Source organism: Tursiops truncatus, chromosome 19, assembly GCF_011762595.2.
Source record: "Tursiops truncatus isolate mTurTru1 chromosome 19, mTurTru1.mat.Y, whole genome shotgun sequence".
Classification (NCBI taxonomy): domain Eukaryota; kingdom Metazoa; phylum Chordata; class Mammalia; order Artiodactyla; family Delphinidae; genus Tursiops; species Tursiops truncatus.
The window spans coordinates 49239620-49257353 of record NC_047052.1 but is presented as its reverse complement, the minus strand read 5'-3'; the positions used below and the strand labels follow the sequence as shown (position 1 = coordinate 49257353).

The following is a 17734-nucleotide window of genomic DNA, read 5'->3' as shown; positions in this document are numbered from 1 at the left end:
TGAGAACCTTACACTCACCACGTCCTAACTGACCCCATCTCCCCAACCGGGACCTGAGCTGGAGAACTGGGTGTCACCTCCCTTTCCCTCCCCAACCTGACTGCACTCTGTACACTCTGTCACTGCACTCTGTACATCCTGCCTCTCAAATGTCTTCCAATTCATTTGCACCCTTCCCACCATCCCTGCCCTGGTCCAGTCTCTCCCACCCTGCCCTTGGTCCACCCCTGACTTCTCCCTTGACTCTGGCTCACAGTCTTTCCCCCTCCCATCCACCCTCCACACAACAGCGGGGGTTCTTTCTAAAGCACACATCACACCCTGCCCATCCTCACTCATTCAAGCTCCTTAACTTGCCCATAAGGCCCGGCATGGGCTGCCTCTGCTTCCTGGACCCTGACCCTTCATGGAGCACATGGTGGGAGATCATCTAAACCCAGCCCTGGTGGAAGTCAGCTTGCCACCCACTCTGCACCTGCTCCCACTCAGAAAAATATGAACAGAGAAAAACACACCATCAGCGGGACTCATCACTCTTTTATATCCAATTACCTCAAGTGATTGGCTCTATTTGTCTACAATTCCCTGGCCATTCATTCACTGTTTCATGCTTTCTCCTCTCTCTCCCCTATCCTCAGCACCTCCTTCTCACCCTGACCTTGCTTCCGACTCTACTGAGACAACAGAAGGAACCAGGAGACAACATCCACATGCTCCTGACACTACATCACCACCTGCCTGCCCCATGCCCTCCCCGTTTACTGTGGCTGAACAGCCCATGCCCCTTAGAGCACCCCCTTCTTGTGCCTTGAGTCCCACCCACCGTGCCCACTCAGGACATGGCTCCAGCAATTCTCCCCTCTCTCCTCCGCAGCACCAATCTCCCCCCTTCTGGATCATCTCTTTGGACACACAAACATACTGTGACATCTCCCATCTGAAATAAACCTCTGGAGATCCCGTGGAGAGATACCACCCCATTTCTGTGCTAGAAAGGATCATCTACACTGGCAATCCCTAAAGGCTCTCCTGAACCCACCCAATCAAGCTACTGCCCCCACCACACCACCAAAATTGCCCCTTCCAGGATTACTGATGAATTCCTTATCACTAGCCCCAGTGATCAGTTCTCAGTCCTCATTGGACTTGACTTCTAGGCAGCGTTTGGCATCATGAACCCTTCCCTCCTCCTGGATTTGCACTTCTCACTTGGCCTCCAGCACAGCAGACAGCGCTGGTTCTCCTTTCACTCTCTGACTGTGCCTCCTCAGTCTCCTTGGAGGATCCCAGCCCTCTACATCGGAGTGTCTAGCCTCAAGGCCATGGGACTTTTTTTTTTTTTTAATGTGGACAATGGTTAAAGTCTTTATTGAATTTGTTACAATACTGCTTTTTGCTGCTTTGGGTCTTCGTTGCTGCACGGGGGCTTTCTCTAGTCGCGGCGAGAGGGGGCTACTCCTCGTTGCGGTGCGCGGGCTTCTCACTGTGGTGGCTTCTCTTGCTGCGGAGCACAGGCTCTAGGCGCGTGGGCTTCAGCAGTTGTGGCTCGTGGGCTCTAGAGCGCAGGCTCAGTAGTTGTGGCGCATGGGCTTAGTTGCTCCGCAGCATGTGGGATCTTCCCGGACCAGGGCTCGAACCCGTGTCCTCTGTATTGGCAGGCGGATTCTTAACCACTGCACCACCAGGGAAATCCACTTCTTTTCTATCTAAACTTGCTCCCCTGCCAATCTCTCCCAGTCTTAAATGTCATTATTCACTGATAATTACTAAATTCATATCTTAAGACTGGAACCTCGGGCTTCCCTGGTGGCGCAGTGGTTGAGAGTCTGCCAGGTAATGCAGGGGGACACGAGTTCGTGTCCCAGTCCGGGAAGATCCCACATGCCGCGGAGCAGCTGGGCCCGTGAGCCATGGCCGCTGAGCCTGCGCGTCCGGAGCCTATGCTCTGCAGCGGGAGAGGCCACAACAGTGAGAGGCCCACGTGCCACAAAAAAATAAAAAATAAAAAAATAAAAAACTGAAACCTCTCCCCTGAAGCCCAGACTCAAATATCCAACTGCCTACCTCACCTTTGTACTTGGGCAAACCTGCACTCCTGATCCTCTTACAGCCCTTTGCCCGTCTTTGCTTCTGGCAGCTCCATTCTTCCGTTACTCAGGCCAAAGTCACTGGAGTCATCTTCAACTCCTCTTTCTCTCACTTCCTCTACCCAATTCCACTTCACCTCACCTCAGCAGCTACCACCCTAGTTGAAGCCACCACCACGACCTCTCACCTGAGCCCCTGTAGTCACCTCCTCACTGGGCCCCAGATTCCACTCTCGCTCCCTAAACTCAGTTTCTGCTACGGTTAACACCAGAGTCAGGGACTTCCCTGGTGGCGCAGCAGTGAAGAATCCGCCTGCCAACGCAGGGGACATGGGTTTGAGCCCTGGTCCCAGGAAGATCCCACATGCTGCGGAGCAACTAAGCCCGTGTGCCACAACTACTGAGCCTGCGTACCTAGAGCCCGTGCACCTAGAGCCCACGCTCCGCAACAAGAGAAGCCACTGCAGTGAGAAACCCGTGCACCTCAATAAAGAGTAGCCCCTGCTCACCACAACTAGAGAAAGCCCACATGCAGCAACGAAGACCCAACGCAGCCAAAAATGAATAAATTTACTTTAAAAAATAATAATAAAATTACACACACACACACACACACCCCATACTCCCCAACCCTTTTGCCTACTTCCATTTATTTCATGGTACTTATCACCTTTTCGCTTATATATCTTATTAATTTTGCTAAATGTTTCACTCTCCCAACTACAAAGTGAGCTCCATGAGCGTACAGATTTTTGTCTTCTATATTCACCGCAGCTAGAATTGAATAGGTGCTCAATAAATATTTGTTTGAATGATGAATGAAGCACTGTTTGTGGAATGACCTTGAGAACTCCAGCAGGATGCTAAGCTACAAATTTCTCAGTGTAGACTTAACTCCATCATCCTACCTTCCAGCTAGAATCCGTGTTCTAGGTTCATTCCTGCCTCCATGCATTTGCTTAAAGTCATGCCTGTGCTAGGATCACCCCTTACCAGCCAAGAAGCTCTCCCTCTTATCTCCCTCCCTGCGTGCCAGCCGTGAGGTGTGTGGACACGGGTCCCACCAGGTAGCGTTGGAAGGTAGATGAGTTGCTATGGTTACTGCACCCGCCTGGAGCCGAATATCCCCAGGGTGCCCCGCCCCTACGGGTAGTAGTTAGCAGACCCCGAGCAGCCCCGCGCAGGGGCGGGTATAAGGGGCTGCAAAGCCAGTTTTGTTACGCTCCCCACCCCACCCACGCAGTTGTCATGGAAACGAACCGCTTCCCTCCAGCACCGTCTCCCTCCCTGTCCTCTAAGAGACACAGACATAGTTAGAGGGCTGGGTGGGCTGGAAGACGGTCCGAAAGGCTAGGAAACCATTCGGTCCCATCACTCTCCAAGGTCTCTCCCTCATCCTCCAAGGATTGCTACGCCTGCGCAGAGACGGAGTCCGAGTACCAAAGCTAGCGGGGAGAGAAAGGCGCGCATGCGTGCGAGGGTTTTGAGCGTGCGTTCTTGTGGCATCAGAGAGCTAGGGGAAAGAGCGCTGCGCTAACCTTGCGCCTGCGCAACTGCGGCCCGCTTACGGAGGCCGGTGGAGGGCAATTCTGCGCTTGCGCTCTGGCGGGAGGAGTGAAACCCAAGAGGTTCGGGCGTTGGGGGACCGTCTGGCGCTAGGTGCGCCTGCGCCTTGGCTCGCGGGGCGGCCGGGGGCGGGGCCCAGAAGGGGAGGGAGAAAGCCGGCAGGGGGAGGGAAGAGGCCGCAGAAGCCCGAGTCTTGACAGACGGGCAGGCGGGGGCTGCGGCGGCGCCGGTGAGTGACCCGCGGCCCAACTCGGTCCCCACCCTCCGCGACCCTCACTCTTCCCAGAGTCTCCCGTAGCCCCAGTTGGCCCCTCCTAATCCCGGACCCTCATAACCCTCAGGGATCCCCTTGATTCGTGGCAATCCCCAAAGCCCCCACAATCCCCGCAGACCCTAATGCCTAATATTTTATTCTCCCAGTTTCTCCACTGTCCTAGGAGCCCCCAGTTCACGATTATTTCTGGACTGCTCCTCTAAGGACCACTTCTCTTATTGGTCTTACAGACGTCCCATTGCCCTGGAACCCCCAGAGCGCTCCTCTGCTCCAGATCCCCCCCTTCCTGCTGCATCTCCTCTTCAGCATCTCCTTATCCCCATCACCCTCGTGCTTCTTTGACCCCCGAGATACCCCCATTCTCCTTCCATTTCCCATCCTCCTATGCCCCCAATTCTCCTCTAACTCCCGCAGACACCCCCTCTTCCTTCCGCTTTTCCTCATTTCCCTCCACTCCTCCATACCCATACCCAATTAACATCAACTCCATGGCCTGGCACTTTGCGCCGCGCCAGGCACAAGATGAGCGCTCAGCCGGTGTCATCTATTATTAGGCACTCTGACGGACCCCCGCTGCCCGTCGCCTCCGTCCGCCCTTCTCCCCCACCCCTATCCCCGGGGACATAGGAGACGGTATCGGGGCGGCCGGGGTGGGGCGGACGGCGCGGGGCCGCTGAACCCCTGCCAGCGCCGTGCGCCCTGTGCCCGCAGCGCCGGCGCCCCCCATGCGCCAGGCGGCCGGACGGCGGCGTCGGGGGGCGCCATGGCCTCGGCGGCGGCGGGCGAAGCGGAAGAGACCACCCGGCTGCGCAAGCCGCGCTTCTCGTTCGAAGAGAACCAGATCCTGATCCGTGAGGTGCGCGCCCACTACCCGCAGCTCTACGGCGCTCAGAGCCGTCGGGTGAGCGTGGCCGAGCGGCGGCGTGTGTGGGAAGGCATTGCCGCCAAGATCAACGGCATCACCAGCTGGAAGCGCACTGGCCAGGAGGTGCAGAAGCGCTGGAACGACTTCAAGCGCCGCACCAAGGAGAAGCTGGCTCGCGTGCCGCACTCCACACAGGGCACCGGGCCTGCCGCCGAGGACGCCTTCTCCGCCGAGGAGGAGACCATTTTTGCCATCCTGGGGCCGGGTGTGGCGGGGCCAGGAGCTGGTGCAGGGGCAGAGCAGCCCTCCGCGGCCGCCTCTTCACAGCCACCGGCCCCAAGCGCCTGCGCCCAACGCTGTGTGTTGTCTGAGGACCGCAAGGAGGACCGACGGGCAGGTGAGTTCCTTCAGCATCACCTCAGCAAAAGCAAACAGAAATTTTACTTTGTGCCTGGCGCTGTTCCAAGCCCTTTATATGGTTCATCAGATCCTCCCTATAGCTGTGGGAAGGGGGGTACTGTTATAATCCCCATTTTACACCTGTGGAGACTGAGGCTCAGAAAAGTGTGGTAATGGTCGGAGTCGGGAATGGAACCCAGACCTAGGAGGCTTGGCTCCAGAGTCCACACATGGGATCATCAGCTCACCCATGATTTCATTAAACTGTAGCGTAGGGGGAGTGACTCTGAAGGCAGATAGTCTGGGCTCCAGTTACAACTTTGCCACTCAACTGTGTCATTTGGGATAAGTTATTGCACATCAGTTTCTACATCCGTAAAATGGGGATAAAAAATGGTCCCCGCCTCAGAGGTTGCTGGGAAGATTAAATGAGTTAATATGTGTAATTTGCTTGGTACATTACTTCCTTGCTAGCTATTGATATAATTACCAGTGCTGTGAAGCACGAACTGTTTCACCATTTTATAAATCAAAGACTCAGGGAGGTTTGGAAATTTTCCCAAGGTCATGCCCTGAGTAGAGGAGGTGGGGAGAGTGGAGTACAAAACTCCCCACTCAGCCCTAACTCTGGATGATTATTTCTTCCACAGCTATTCCCCAGTCAACTGCCCCGAGCTGGACAGTGTTGGGGACAGAGATGTGACTGAGACATCCTCAGGCCTGTCCTTCTGGGGCTCACAGTCCACTGGGGGAGACAGACCCATGTATAGACAGTGATGACTCAAAGCAGGCAGGGCTGGGCTATGAGAGTCCCTAGGGGACATCTGATCCACACTGGGAATTCAAGGAGGGCTTCCTGGAGAAGGAGCCATCAGAGCCGAGATGCAAAGAGTGAGGATGAAGAAGAGACAGGAAAGTGTTCCTGGAGAACAGCATGTACAGTGGCTTGGAGACAAGAAAGCTTGGCCAGTTTAGGAAACTGAGAGATGCTGCCCAGTTAGGGGAGGGGAGGAAGGGAGAGTGGAAAGATTAAAGAAAGGACATGTTTTGAGATGAGATCAGAGAGGTCAGCAAAAGCCAAACCTTGCAGGACCTTTAGGCTGAGATAAGGAGTTCAATTTTATTCTAAGTACTATGGGGAGCCATACAAGGGTTTAGAGAAAGCGGGGGCACATGATCCAACAAGGCAGCTCAGGATCCTGGAATTTCTGAGAGGTTCATTCACCCACCCAAGGTCACACAGCAAGTAAGTAAGTAGAAGGGTTGGAACTTGAATATAGGTTGTGTCCAACTCACCGTGCATGCACTTAACCACTGGCTAGATGGCCTGATATATACCATATATATGCATACATATATATGTAAATATGTAAGTAGTTTACATATATATAAACAGTTAATATTGACTACGAGTTATTGGGTGTGCCAGAATTGGATCACATGTGGTTTAAAATAAAGGTCAGGACTTTGGATTTTATCTTGAGGGCATTTGGGAGGCATGAAAGTGTCTTAAGCCAGAGAAAGACACAATCACTCGGGACCCTTGTACTCAATACGAATCAAACCTCAGTGTTTCTACCTGTGAAATGGCCCCATTGAACCAGCGTGGAGATGGCAAACTTATTACTTCAAAAGCTGTACAACCCCTTATTCATTCATTCAACAGATATTTATTGAGCGCGTATTCTGAGGCAGACACCGTGGTAGGTGCTGGGAATACTCTGAAGAAAGAATTTTCCATCCCTTATGGAGCTGACATTCTAGTTACGGGAGACAGACGACAAACAAGTAATCCCCCAAAGCAGATTATACAAAGAGGTGATAAGAACTAAAAGAAGTAAAACAAAGCATGTTAAGAGGATAGTGAGTGATGGAAAGGGGGCCTCTGTAGAGAGGGGAAATTTGAGCAGAGGACCTGAATAGAGAGACTGAGCCAAATAGATATCTGGGGGAAGAGTACTGCAGCTGGAGGAAACAGCAGGTGCAAAGACCCTGAGGCAGGTATGTGCTTAAAGTGTCCTTGATTAGAATCTCACACAGAGATTACCCACTGTGTAAAACTCTTAAAAGAGGAACTGCTCTGATTGAAGGACAGGAACAGGGCCTGGGGCAGCCTGAGGCATCTTTGTTGACACTGGAAGGAGAGATAAGAACCATTTATCTTGTGACCTAATATTTGAATGAAAGAACAGTAACAACCACATTGAGACCTTATTATATGCCAGGTACTGGCCTATGCCCTGGCCCATGGTAATTCACTTAATGCCTGTAAGGGCCCTCAGGGAGATATTCCTTTACAGGGTTACTTGGTCCTATGTTCACACACATCCATTTACAGGTGGGGAAACTGAGGCCCAAAGGTTGCGAATAACTATGATTTTAACTCTCACGGTGGTCCTTACATGACGCCTGTGAGCCCTGTGGGCATGAAGGCTGGGCCCCTTTTCTGTTCTTTTTACTCGGTAGACTAGAAAAGTCATATATTTTTCCAGGTGGCTGGAATTCTCATGCCCTTTATGAAGAAGACTCACCACCCCACCATCAAGCCCACAGCCCCAGTCCAAGGAATGGTTCAAAGCATAGGCTCCAGAACCTGCCTGGTTCAAAGTCCTCTTCTCCCATTCACCAGCTCTGTGACACCTCTTTGGGCCTCAAGTCACCTCATCTGTAAAATGGGCTAATACTGATAGCACGTACCCCAAAGACTGGCTCGGAGGACTGGGTGAAATAACATAGGAGAACTTAGCCACTGCACCCAGGGTCGGCCAGGAAAGTGTCCAACCACCGTTAGCTCTGGTTATTGTCTCTCTGCCAGCCTCTCTTACTTGCCCAGGCCGGCCGGCCCAAAGAGTCTGGAGCCCCAGCCTTCGAGCCTGGGGGTGTGGGGGGATAGTGGTCCTGGAAGACGGAACAAGATGTGCACTGAGGCAAGGAAGAAGAATAGAAAGGGGCAAAAGCTGAGGCCTTGTAGCCCTAGAGAGAGGCCTGGACTGTCCCCTGTGGGTGCTGCGGAGCTGCAGGAGGGTTGTTGCCAGGATGTGCCCAATCAGTACTGACTCCCAGGAAGCCACAGTTCTTTTCTCATTAAAGACAAAATTTTGTGCTGGACATTGTTCTAGGCGCTGGGTAAACAGCAGTGAATAAAAACAAAGCCCTGCCTGATGGAGCTGACATAAGGAGGAGGAGACAGACCACAAACACAGAGCGATCCCATGCCAGGTGGAGATAAGTGCTATAAAAGAAATCAGGTAGGGCTAGGAGAGAGAAAAGGACAGAGCTGCTTCAGACGGAGGGTCAAGGAAGGTCTCTCCAAGGAGGCCATGTTTGAGCAGACGCTGGAGGAGGTGAGGGAGGGAGCCAAGCAGGTGTCTGGGGAAAGATCTTTCCAGGCTGAAGGAACAGAAAGTGCAAAGGCCCTGAGGCAGGAGCGGGCCTAAAGTGTATGAGGACCCAGGACTTCCCTGGTGGTCCAGTGGTTAAGACTGTGCTTCCAACGCAGGGTGCTCGGGTTTGATCCCTGATCGGGGAACTAAGATCCCACATGCCGCCCGGCGTGGCCAAAGTTTAAAAAAAAAAGTGTATGGGCCCCTGCAGGGAGGCCAGTTTGACTGCAGTCAAGTGAACGAAAGAGAGTGAGAGAAGGAGTGGGAGACGAGGTTAGGGAGGCAATGGAGGCACATCGTGGGGACCTTGAAAACTTTGCTTTTACTGTGGGTGAGATAGTAGCCACAGGAGGCTTTTGAGCAGAGAAAGACATCTCACTTGTATTTTTTTAACATCTTTATTAAGGTAGAATTCTCATACCATACAACCTACCCATTTAGAGCATACAATTCAGTGGCATTTAGTATATTCATAGAGCTGCACAACCATCACTACAATCAATTTTAGAACATTTTCATCACTCCGGAAAGAAACCCTGTACCTCTTAGCCATCAACCCCCCGCCTCGTTCCCCCATCTCTGCCCAGCCCTAGGCAACCACTAATCTACTTTCTGTCTCTGTAAGATTTGCCTATTTTGGACATTGCATGTAAATGGATCATATGACATGTGGTCCTTTGTGAGTAGCTACTTTCCTGTAGCGCATAACTGTGGTGTATTTTAGTTGGACCCCTGAGGCTGCTGGTGGAGAACAGACTCTAAGGGGCGGGGGTGTGGGCTGGGAGCCCAGTGAATAGTCCAGGTTGGGAGATGGTGGTGGTTGGACCAGGGTCGGGGCCGTGGAGGAGGACAGATGTTGGGTTAGTTTGAAGGCAGAGCCAACGGTATTTGTACACGAGTGGTGTCTTGGGAGAGAAGAGTGCGTTTTTGTCCCGAGCAGCTAGAAGGATGGAGCTGCCAGCATCTGAGATGGGGTGGCTGAGGGAGGAGCAGGTTGGGGGAGGGCCAGGAGCTCAGCTCCAGGCAAGGGGGTTGGAGGCATTATAGGACGGGATTACTGGAGGGGATATGCCGAGTACACAGCCAGAGGGAGAGCTTCAGGCTGGGCCCGGAAACCTGGGCGCCTCTGCTCGCGGACTCTTCAAGTCCGTGAGCACGAATGAGATCCCAGGTGAGAGGGGGCGGAGGAAGCCCCGCAGGCTTGGGGTTAAACTGACACAGACCAGAGTTGAGACTGAAATCCTGCCCTCCTGACTAGAGAGAGCCCCCTACTCCCCGCCTCCAGAAGTTCCCCCTTCTCCTACTCCAGCCACCCAACCTCTTCTCCAGGCCCTCCTCCCGTGGGGCCTCCCCAGGATCCAGCAGTGCTGCCTGAGGGGGGGCGGGGGGGCGGGTGTGGATGGTTCAGAGACTTCTAGCATGTTGGCATTTACACTGAATGAGATAAGAGCTGCTTGGCTCGGCAGGGGACCTCCAGGACCCTGTTCCATGAAGGCTGGTATCGGCCACCAGATTATTGTTAAATATTTTGTCTCTCTCCCCTGGGTCATGGGGCTTCTGCTCCAAGGCATGACCTGACTTAGGTTTGAAAAGGATGCCTTTGGGTCCAGGGTGGGTGGGAGGTGGGAAAGGGAAATCATGACAGCGTTAGGGGTCCCCCACATCTTACCTACATCTCTCTCTCCACAGATACACCAGCCCACAGCAAGGGGGGTTCGAGCAGCCCGGAGCCTTGGGCCAGACCCTCCTGCAATCCTCAGGAAGGGGGCTGCCCGGCACCCAAGGAGCGTGAGTCCCCGCCCCCTCCGGCCCTGCAGACCATCCAGCTGCCCCGCCTGGCCTTGTCTCCACCCCCCCCAGCCCCTCCGCTGCCACCACCCCCCGAGCCACCGCAGCAGGTCCAAGTGGCACCCTCGCCTTCCAGCTCCCCCTCCCCTCCACTGCCTCCACCCTCGGCCCCAGACCCCTCCCTGGACTTCCTGCGGGCCCAGCAGGAGACTGCCAACGCCATCCGGGAGCTGGCCGGCACCCTTCGCCAGGGACTAGCCCAACTGAGCGAGGCCCTCAGCGCCCTGCTGCCCCTTCTGCCTGGAACCCCCGCTGACCCACTGCCCCCGCCCCCGCCCCCACCTCCACCGCCCAGGCCTGTCTTGTCCCCCCCCTCCCCCAAGGTGGAGGTCACCCCAGAGCCTGTGTCCGTGGTGGCTGCAGTCGTGGACGGGGCTGTGGTGGCAGCCAGGGGGGTGATCATTGCCCCTAGGAGCGAGGAGGGGGCCCCCCGGCCGCCGCCCGCCCCACTCCCTCCCCATGACTCCCCACCACACAAAAGGAGGAAAAGTTTCCCTACACGGAAGAGGCGGGGGCGGTGGAAATCTCCGTGACATCTGCCGTGGGGTCAAGCTTGTCTGCGCACCTTCTGCCTGCACCTCCTCCCCCCAGCTTAGCCCAGTGGAGGAGGGCAATGCACTTTCCCCATCCCAGCTGCACCCGGGCTCCCTGCTGCGGGGCACGAGCACCCCACTCCCTGTACTAGTTAGTGCCTGATTCTGGGGGGCCTCCTTGATGGGCCCCCCAGCCCTTATCAGTACAGCGCTGTCTGCCTGGCTGCTTTCCTTAACCCTGACTTTTAAGCCATGGATTTTACGTTATTTATTATTGCCCTTCGTGGGTTGCGGAGGGAACCTGCACATCCCCCTCCCCTAACAGAACTCCTGGCCTTGACTTGAAGACAACTGACCCACTTCCCCTACCCAGACTTTGGAGCGGGTGGGAGTTTCAAGACAAGTCAGAAAATGGATGCAGAGGCTATTGCAGTCTGTACCCTAGGGGCGGATGGAGTTCTCACTGGTGTAGGTTGAGCCTTCTGCCTCCCGTTGCAGTCTCTGACCTCCAGAGCTCAACCCCCTCTGTCCTCCCCAGTGGTGACAAGATATCAATAAACTTATTTTTAATATAATTACTTGGGGCTGTCTGAGACAGGCCTGAAGTTCCAACGCCTACACCTGCCTCATCCCTCCATGGGCAGGTGACACCCCCTTGAAGTTTTAGAGGCTGGTGGTTTTCCAGACTTTTTTTTTTTTTTTCTTAAAGCCATCAAGTCCTGTGTTCAAATCTTATTCCTACTTTTTCATCCTTCGGATACCACCCTAAATGTCATCTCTGGGAGGACATCCTGGATTCCTTCCCCCAGGCTAGGGTGGGTCTGCTTCTTAGATCCTCTCTCAGCATCCTGTGGTCACTAAATGAACACATGCCCTTATCTATTTAAAGCCTGCTTCCCGTATAGTTTCATGAAGGGAGGAGCTGGTTCTCTTTTTTACTCCCAAACTGGCTGCAGAGCCTGGTAGCAAAGTAGCTAATAGCCATCACCCTGGACTCAGACCTGGCTCAACCCCTGGTGCTGCCCTGGCCAGCTGTGTAACTATGGGCCCCACTGTCCTCATCTGTAATACGGGCATAAAGATTTAGGTGTCTTTGCTGCCTACAACTACATTCTCTTCATCCTTCAGGTCACAGCTCAAATATCACCTCCTCAGGAAAGCCTTTCCTGACCACCCCCCCCTTTCCCCCAGCAGTTGTGAAAGAAAGGCAGTTAAGTAATCATTTGAGTAAATTTAAATTGAATGTCCCTCCATCACCAGGATGAGCCTTGTCAGGGCAAGGCCTGAGCCTATCTTAGTCACTGCTGTGTCCTCAGCATTGCCCAGCACAGAAGAAAGGTTGAATCTTTTAAGTAGTGGGAGCTTAAAAACAACTTTCATTTATGGTGCTCCTTTTCTGGGCCAGGTGCCATGCTAAGAATTTATTTGCATGTTTGCATTTTAACCTGAAGGTACCCAATGAAAAGCCGATTTTAGGGGGTCTCCATTTTTTCCTGAGAAGTTTAGGGACTTGCCCTAAATTTGTCAGGGGCCAATCCAGTCCACCTGAAGCCAGCCTCCGGCCAGAACTCCTGACTCCAACTACTGTTTACTAAAGAATGGCCCAAAGACAATTTTAGGCGATATGTTTATGGCCTTTTTAACTGTTCTATGGTTATATGTGTATGTAGTTTTATTTTGTAAAAATGTACCTAGTACATAAAACCCATGATCATGCACATAATACTGCTTAGGATGAGGCAAAAGTAAATAGTGTTTGATTCACAGGAGTCAACTTCAAGAAAAATGTTAATAATACAGGTGGTAAACAAAATGGTGAAGCTGAGACTGAAATTTGGGTAACATAAAATCAGACCTGCTGTGGTTGCAGTGGGATGAGGGAGAGTGGGGGCAGGCATTCCCTGATTAGTTTGAAAACTACTAATGAATGCAACCCTGGCAAGTCATTCAAATATTTTTGAGCGCTTAACACAGACCCAGGCCTAGAGAGAGGAAGAGGCTGATGTGGGTTAGAAGCTGGAGACCTGTCTCTCCTCCACATGCCCCCTCTCCAAGCCTGCCCTGCAGTGTTCCATCGCCAGGAAGAAAAAAACATGGGGGTCGCCAAAGCCTGCTTGGGCCTATCAGGTAGTAAGCACCCAAGGTTGGAGAAAGGTGGTCTGGCTCTCGCTCTCCCCAGAAACTATGTTGCCATCTCTGGCCTCCTTTCCGCCCCCCAAATTGGTGAGCCCTAGAGGGTGTAAGGACCCTCTCACCCGGTGCTCGAAAAGATCCCCCAGAAATTGAGGCGGGGGGGGGTTATGGACAGCCAGCGGGAATCGGGAAGGCCTCCCCCAACCTCCTAGACAGCGGAAGTGCGTCAGTTTGTTCGCCCCGTAGAGCATTTTGGGAATTGTAGTGAAGTTGGGGTGGGGGGGCGGAGAAACTGACAGTGTAACCCCTTGGAGACCAGAGCGCGCCCGCAGAGCTGGAAGAGAGGGGCGCTCGACCACTCCTTTTAACAGATAAAGCAACTGAGGCTGAGACCGTCAGTCCTCTCCTTTCTCCGGCTTTTGTTGGCCCCAGTCAGAGGCTTATATCCAAGATCCTGGGCAAGACGAAGTGCCAAGTGGACGGTCCTGCCCAACACTAAATTGACAGCTTCCCTTCCCCCCACCCCCGAAAACGTCCAATTAAGGCCCCTCCGCCCCGCCCCAGGAGCTGCTGCCTTCGTAACCGGTCATTGGCCCACCTTTGAAGGGCGGGGAACTGAGCCTCAGAGAAGGCAAGACTTGTCTAAAGCTGCAAAGCAAGTCGGAGCAGAGACTGGCCGTCCGGAAGCCAGTCCGCCCGCTACACTTTCTGAATACGTGGTGGCTCTCACCATTCGTATCACATCCCCGTCCCCAACCCTTCTGCTCGAGCTGCTTGGAGCCAGTCAAACTCCCTGCCCCCCCGGCGAGGAGGGGTAAAGGTTGCGCAGCGGAGAGGCTGTGAGCCCCTACCCTCCGGCAGCCGGCGGTCCCCTTTAAGAAACGGCCCCGGAGGGACTACGTTTCCCAGAAGGCTTTGCCGGCGCGTTATGTAACTTTCCCTGCGTAGCGGCCTCTGGGGCAGAAGGAGGTGGAGGAGGCGGCGGCGGCGGCGGCGGCGGCGGCTGCGGCGGCAGTTGCAGTGGCAGTGGCGGGAGCGGCGGGAGCCCGAGGCGGCGGCGCCCGCGGCCTATCGCGGGGCCCGAGCTGTGCGCCGCGCCCCGGAGCTCGGACCCGGCGGGAGCGCCGACGTGCCTCTGCTTGCCTTTGAGGAGGCGGGAGTGAGGAAAAAGGCTTAGGGCCCAGGGGGCGGGGAAGGGGGGCCGGGCCTGGATCCGCGGGGAGGCCGAGCCAGAGGCCCGACCGTGGCTCGCGCGGTCCCGGGGACACGAATCGAACGTTGGCGGCGCGGATCGAACGTCGGCGGCGGGTGGAACGCGGGGGCTCGGAGGCGCGCGTGCGGGGGCTATGGCGTCCGTGCAGGCTTCCCGCCGCCAGTGGTGCTACCTGTGCGACCTGCCCAAGATGCCGTGGGCCATGGTGTGGGACTTCAGTGAGGCCGTGTGCCGCGGCTGCGTGAACTTCGAGGGCGCGGATCGCATCGAGCTGCTCATCGATGCCGCCCGGCAGCTCAAGCGAAGCCACGTGCTCCCCGAGGGCCGCTCGCCGGGGCCCCCGGCCCTCAAGCACCCGACCACTAAGGACCTGGCAGCCGCCGCTGCACAGGGGCCTCAGTTGCCGCCTCCACAGGCCCAGCCCCAGCCGTCGGGGACAGGCGGCGCTGTCTCAGGCCAGGACCGCTATGACAGGGCCACATCGTCGGGCCGCCTCCCCTTGCCCTCGCCCGCCCTGGAGTACACCCTGGGGTCCCGCCTGGCCAATGGACTGGGCCGCGAGGAAGCTGTGGCGGAGGGGGCGCGAAGGGCCCTGCTTGGCTCCATGCCCGGCTTGGTGCCCCCCGGGCTGCTGGCAGCTGCGGTGTCTGGCCTGGGAAGCCGAGGTCTGACGCTGGCACCCGGCTTGAGTCCTGCCCGTCCAGCCTTCGGCTCCGATTTCGAGAAGGAGAAGCAGCAGAGGAATGCGGACTGTCTGGCAGAACTGAACGAGGCCATGAGGGGCCGGGCAGAGGAATGGCATGGGCGCCCCAAAGCCGTGCGGGAACAGCTGCTGGCGCTGTCTGCCTGCGCCCCTTTCAATGTCCGCTTCAAGAAGGATCACGGGCTGGTGGGACGGGTGTTCGCCTTTGATGCTACTGCCCGCCCGCCAGGCTACGAGTTCGAGCTGAAGCTCTTCACCGAATACCCCTGTGGTTCTGGCAACGTGTATGCTGGAGTCCTGGCCGTGGCTCGCCAGATGTTTCATGATGCTCTGCGGGAGCCGGGCAAGGCACTGGCCTCATCAGGCTTCAAGTACCTCGAGTATGAACGCCGACACGGCTCAGGGGAGTGGCGCCAGCTGGGGGAGCTGCTAACCGACGGTGTCCGCACCTTCCGCGAGCCAGCTCCCGCCGAGGCCCTGCCCCAGCAGTATCCAGAGCCAGCCCCTGCAGCTCTTTGTGGCCCACCCCCACGAGCCCCATCCCGGAATCTGGCCCCCACGCCGCGCCGTCGCAAGGCGTCCCCTGAGCCCGAGGGCGAGGCATCTGGGAAGATGACCACCGAGGAGCAGCAGCAGCGGCACTGGGTGGCACCCGGTGGCCCGTTCTCCGCTGATACCCCTGCTGTGCCCTCGCCAATCGCCGCCCTGAAGAACGTGGCCGAGGCCCTTGGCCACTCCCCCAAGGACCCTGCAGGGGGTGGGGGCCCTGTGCGCACAGGGGGCGCCAGCCCCGCAGCCTCCTCTGCGGCCCAGCCTCCAGCCCAGCATCGTCTGGTGGCCCGAAACGGTGAGGCAGAAGTTAGCCCCACAGCAGGGGCGGAAGCTGTTAGCGGGGGTGGTAGCGGCACTGGGGCGACTCCTGGGGCTCCCCTGTGCTGTACCCTGTGCCGGGAGCGGCTGGAAGACACCCACTTCGTCCAGTGCCCCTCAGTGCCCGGACACAAGTTTTGCTTTCCCTGCTCACGGGAGTTCATCAAGGCGCAGGGTCCTGCTGGGGAGGTGTACTGCCCCAGTGGAGACAAGTGCCCGCTAGTGGGCTCCTCTGTCCCCTGGGCCTTCATGCAAGGAGAGATCGCCACCATCCTTGCTGGAGACATCAAGGTTAAGAAAGAACGGGACCCCTAGGCCACCACTGCCACGAGTCTACTGCCCATCCGCCCCCCCCCCCTTGCCACCCACCGCCGCTGCGGATAAATTATTCCCACCCAGCCCAGTGCCTCCCCCGCCTGTGTACATACCCCCTTCCTTATCCCAGATGGGTCCCCTCCTTATCCCAGATGGGTCCCCTGGGGTAGATGCATTGAGGGTGGGGGGAGAAAACTTGTGGCTTCTGTCCGAGGGGGTGTTTGGGGTCCCTTGACCCCTCCGGTTTCCCTCTCCCCTCCTTGGCTTGGCTTTGCTGCTGCTTGTAGTTGGAGGAGAGGTGTCCCCGCCCCTCCTTGAGAAGGGGCCTCCTGAAATCTCGCTCTTTATAAACGAAGCAAAAGCATTTTATTGCCCCTCTCCCCTATCCCCTCTCCCTCCTTCAATAAACCGAAAGATGGGTTTTTTCCTTCTTGGTCCCTTAGTTGCGTGAGATGCTGCGCCCCCTTTGGGACCGAACTGATCCTGCAGGGGAGAGGACGTTGCCTTGTAGCCTCCAGGTGGCGCCCTTCACTCAGGTGGGCCCCCCGGCTGTTTTTATAAATGCTGGCCAACTAGTCAAGCGTTCTAGCCATCAGCCCGTTTTCCAGATGACAGAACTAAGGCTCAGAACTAAGAACTAAGGCTCTTGCGAGGGAGCCACAGCCAAGCTCGGGAGCTAGCCTTCCCTTCTGGCCCATCCCCTGTATCTCCCCCGAAGGTGGAGGACTCAGTGCCACCGACGGGGAGGGTCAAGGGGCATCCGGAGGCTTCCCAGAACGACGGGCCGCGAGTTCTTGCTAGGCACGGAGAGAATTAGGCCAGATTGCTAGAGGGACTGCCTGAGGAAAGAGGAAATTTACCTCATGAGGTACACTAACAGGTTCCCTGGAAACAAGGTGACTGCTTCTCGCCTCTGGTGGTGCCCTGAACTGCGCTCTCATGTCTGGAGACCAGCCTCAACGGCGGCCGCCCTAAGACACCGTGACTGGCCGGGTAAAAGGCCCTCCCCCCCGCGGTCGCCTCTGATGTGCGCGGCCTTGTCCCGCACCTGTCCCGGCGGGCTGATTATTAACCAGGACTTCCTGCTCGCTGGCGTCAGAGGGCGGGGCCTGAGCCGGCTGCGGCAAAGCAGGGGTTAAGGGTAGGGGGAGGCCCCAAGAGGCAGCCCGCACCCCAGCGGCCTCCCCCCGCGACCCTGAGGTGGAGATTTCGTGAAGGGGGCAAAGCCGGGCGCAAAGGCCAACGGATGGACAGAGAGATGGGGAATGACAGTGTGTCCTGCCACCGCACAGCCCTGTCACACGGCTGTGAGACCCTAGGTTGCCCCAGGTCTCAGGAACCCAGATGTTATATCACCTAAATCTGGAAGACCTTAACGTCCTGACCCATCTTGGTTATCCAGGTGTCCCTCCCACACATCCCGCAGACCCCCATGTCCCAACTCCCAAATATTAGGGACTCTAGGGCTTGGTCCTCCACATCTGGAGGACCCTCAGTTCTCGGACTGAGGAGTCCCCTCCCCCAGCCACCGGGTCTCAGGTGTTC

The 17734-nt window shown here is 56.2% G+C and overlaps 2 protein-coding genes across 3 annotated transcripts; both read left to right on the top strand.

Annotated features, from left to right (window-relative positions):
* Positions 1-3805: 3805 nt before the first annotated feature.
* Positions 3806-11533, top strand: MYPOP (Myb related transcription factor, partner of profilin). Of its 2 annotated transcripts, XM_033845675.2 has the most exons (3): positions 3806-3882; positions 4639-5189; positions 10264-11533. In XM_033845675.2, exons 2-3 carry the CDS (start codon positions 4691-4693, stop codon positions 10953-10955), a joined length of 1191 nt encoding a protein of 396 aa, XP_033701566.1. In that variant the 5' UTR covers positions 3806-3882; positions 4639-4690; the 3' UTR covers positions 10956-11533. The 2 variants fall into 2 exon arrangements, with proteins under 2 accessions (XP_033701566.1, XP_073652150.1); XM_073796049.1 differs by having other exon boundaries at positions 3812-5189.
* Positions 11534-11672: 139 nt separating this feature from the next.
* On the top strand, positions 11673-16624 carry IRF2BP1 (interferon regulatory factor 2 binding protein 1). The gene has a single exon (XM_033845674.2). The coding sequence runs from the start codon at positions 14435-14437 to the stop codon at positions 16187-16189; it is 1755 nt and encodes a 584-aa protein (XP_033701565.1). The 5' UTR covers positions 11673-14434; the 3' UTR covers positions 16190-16624.
* Positions 16625-17734: the final 1110 nt, after the last annotated feature.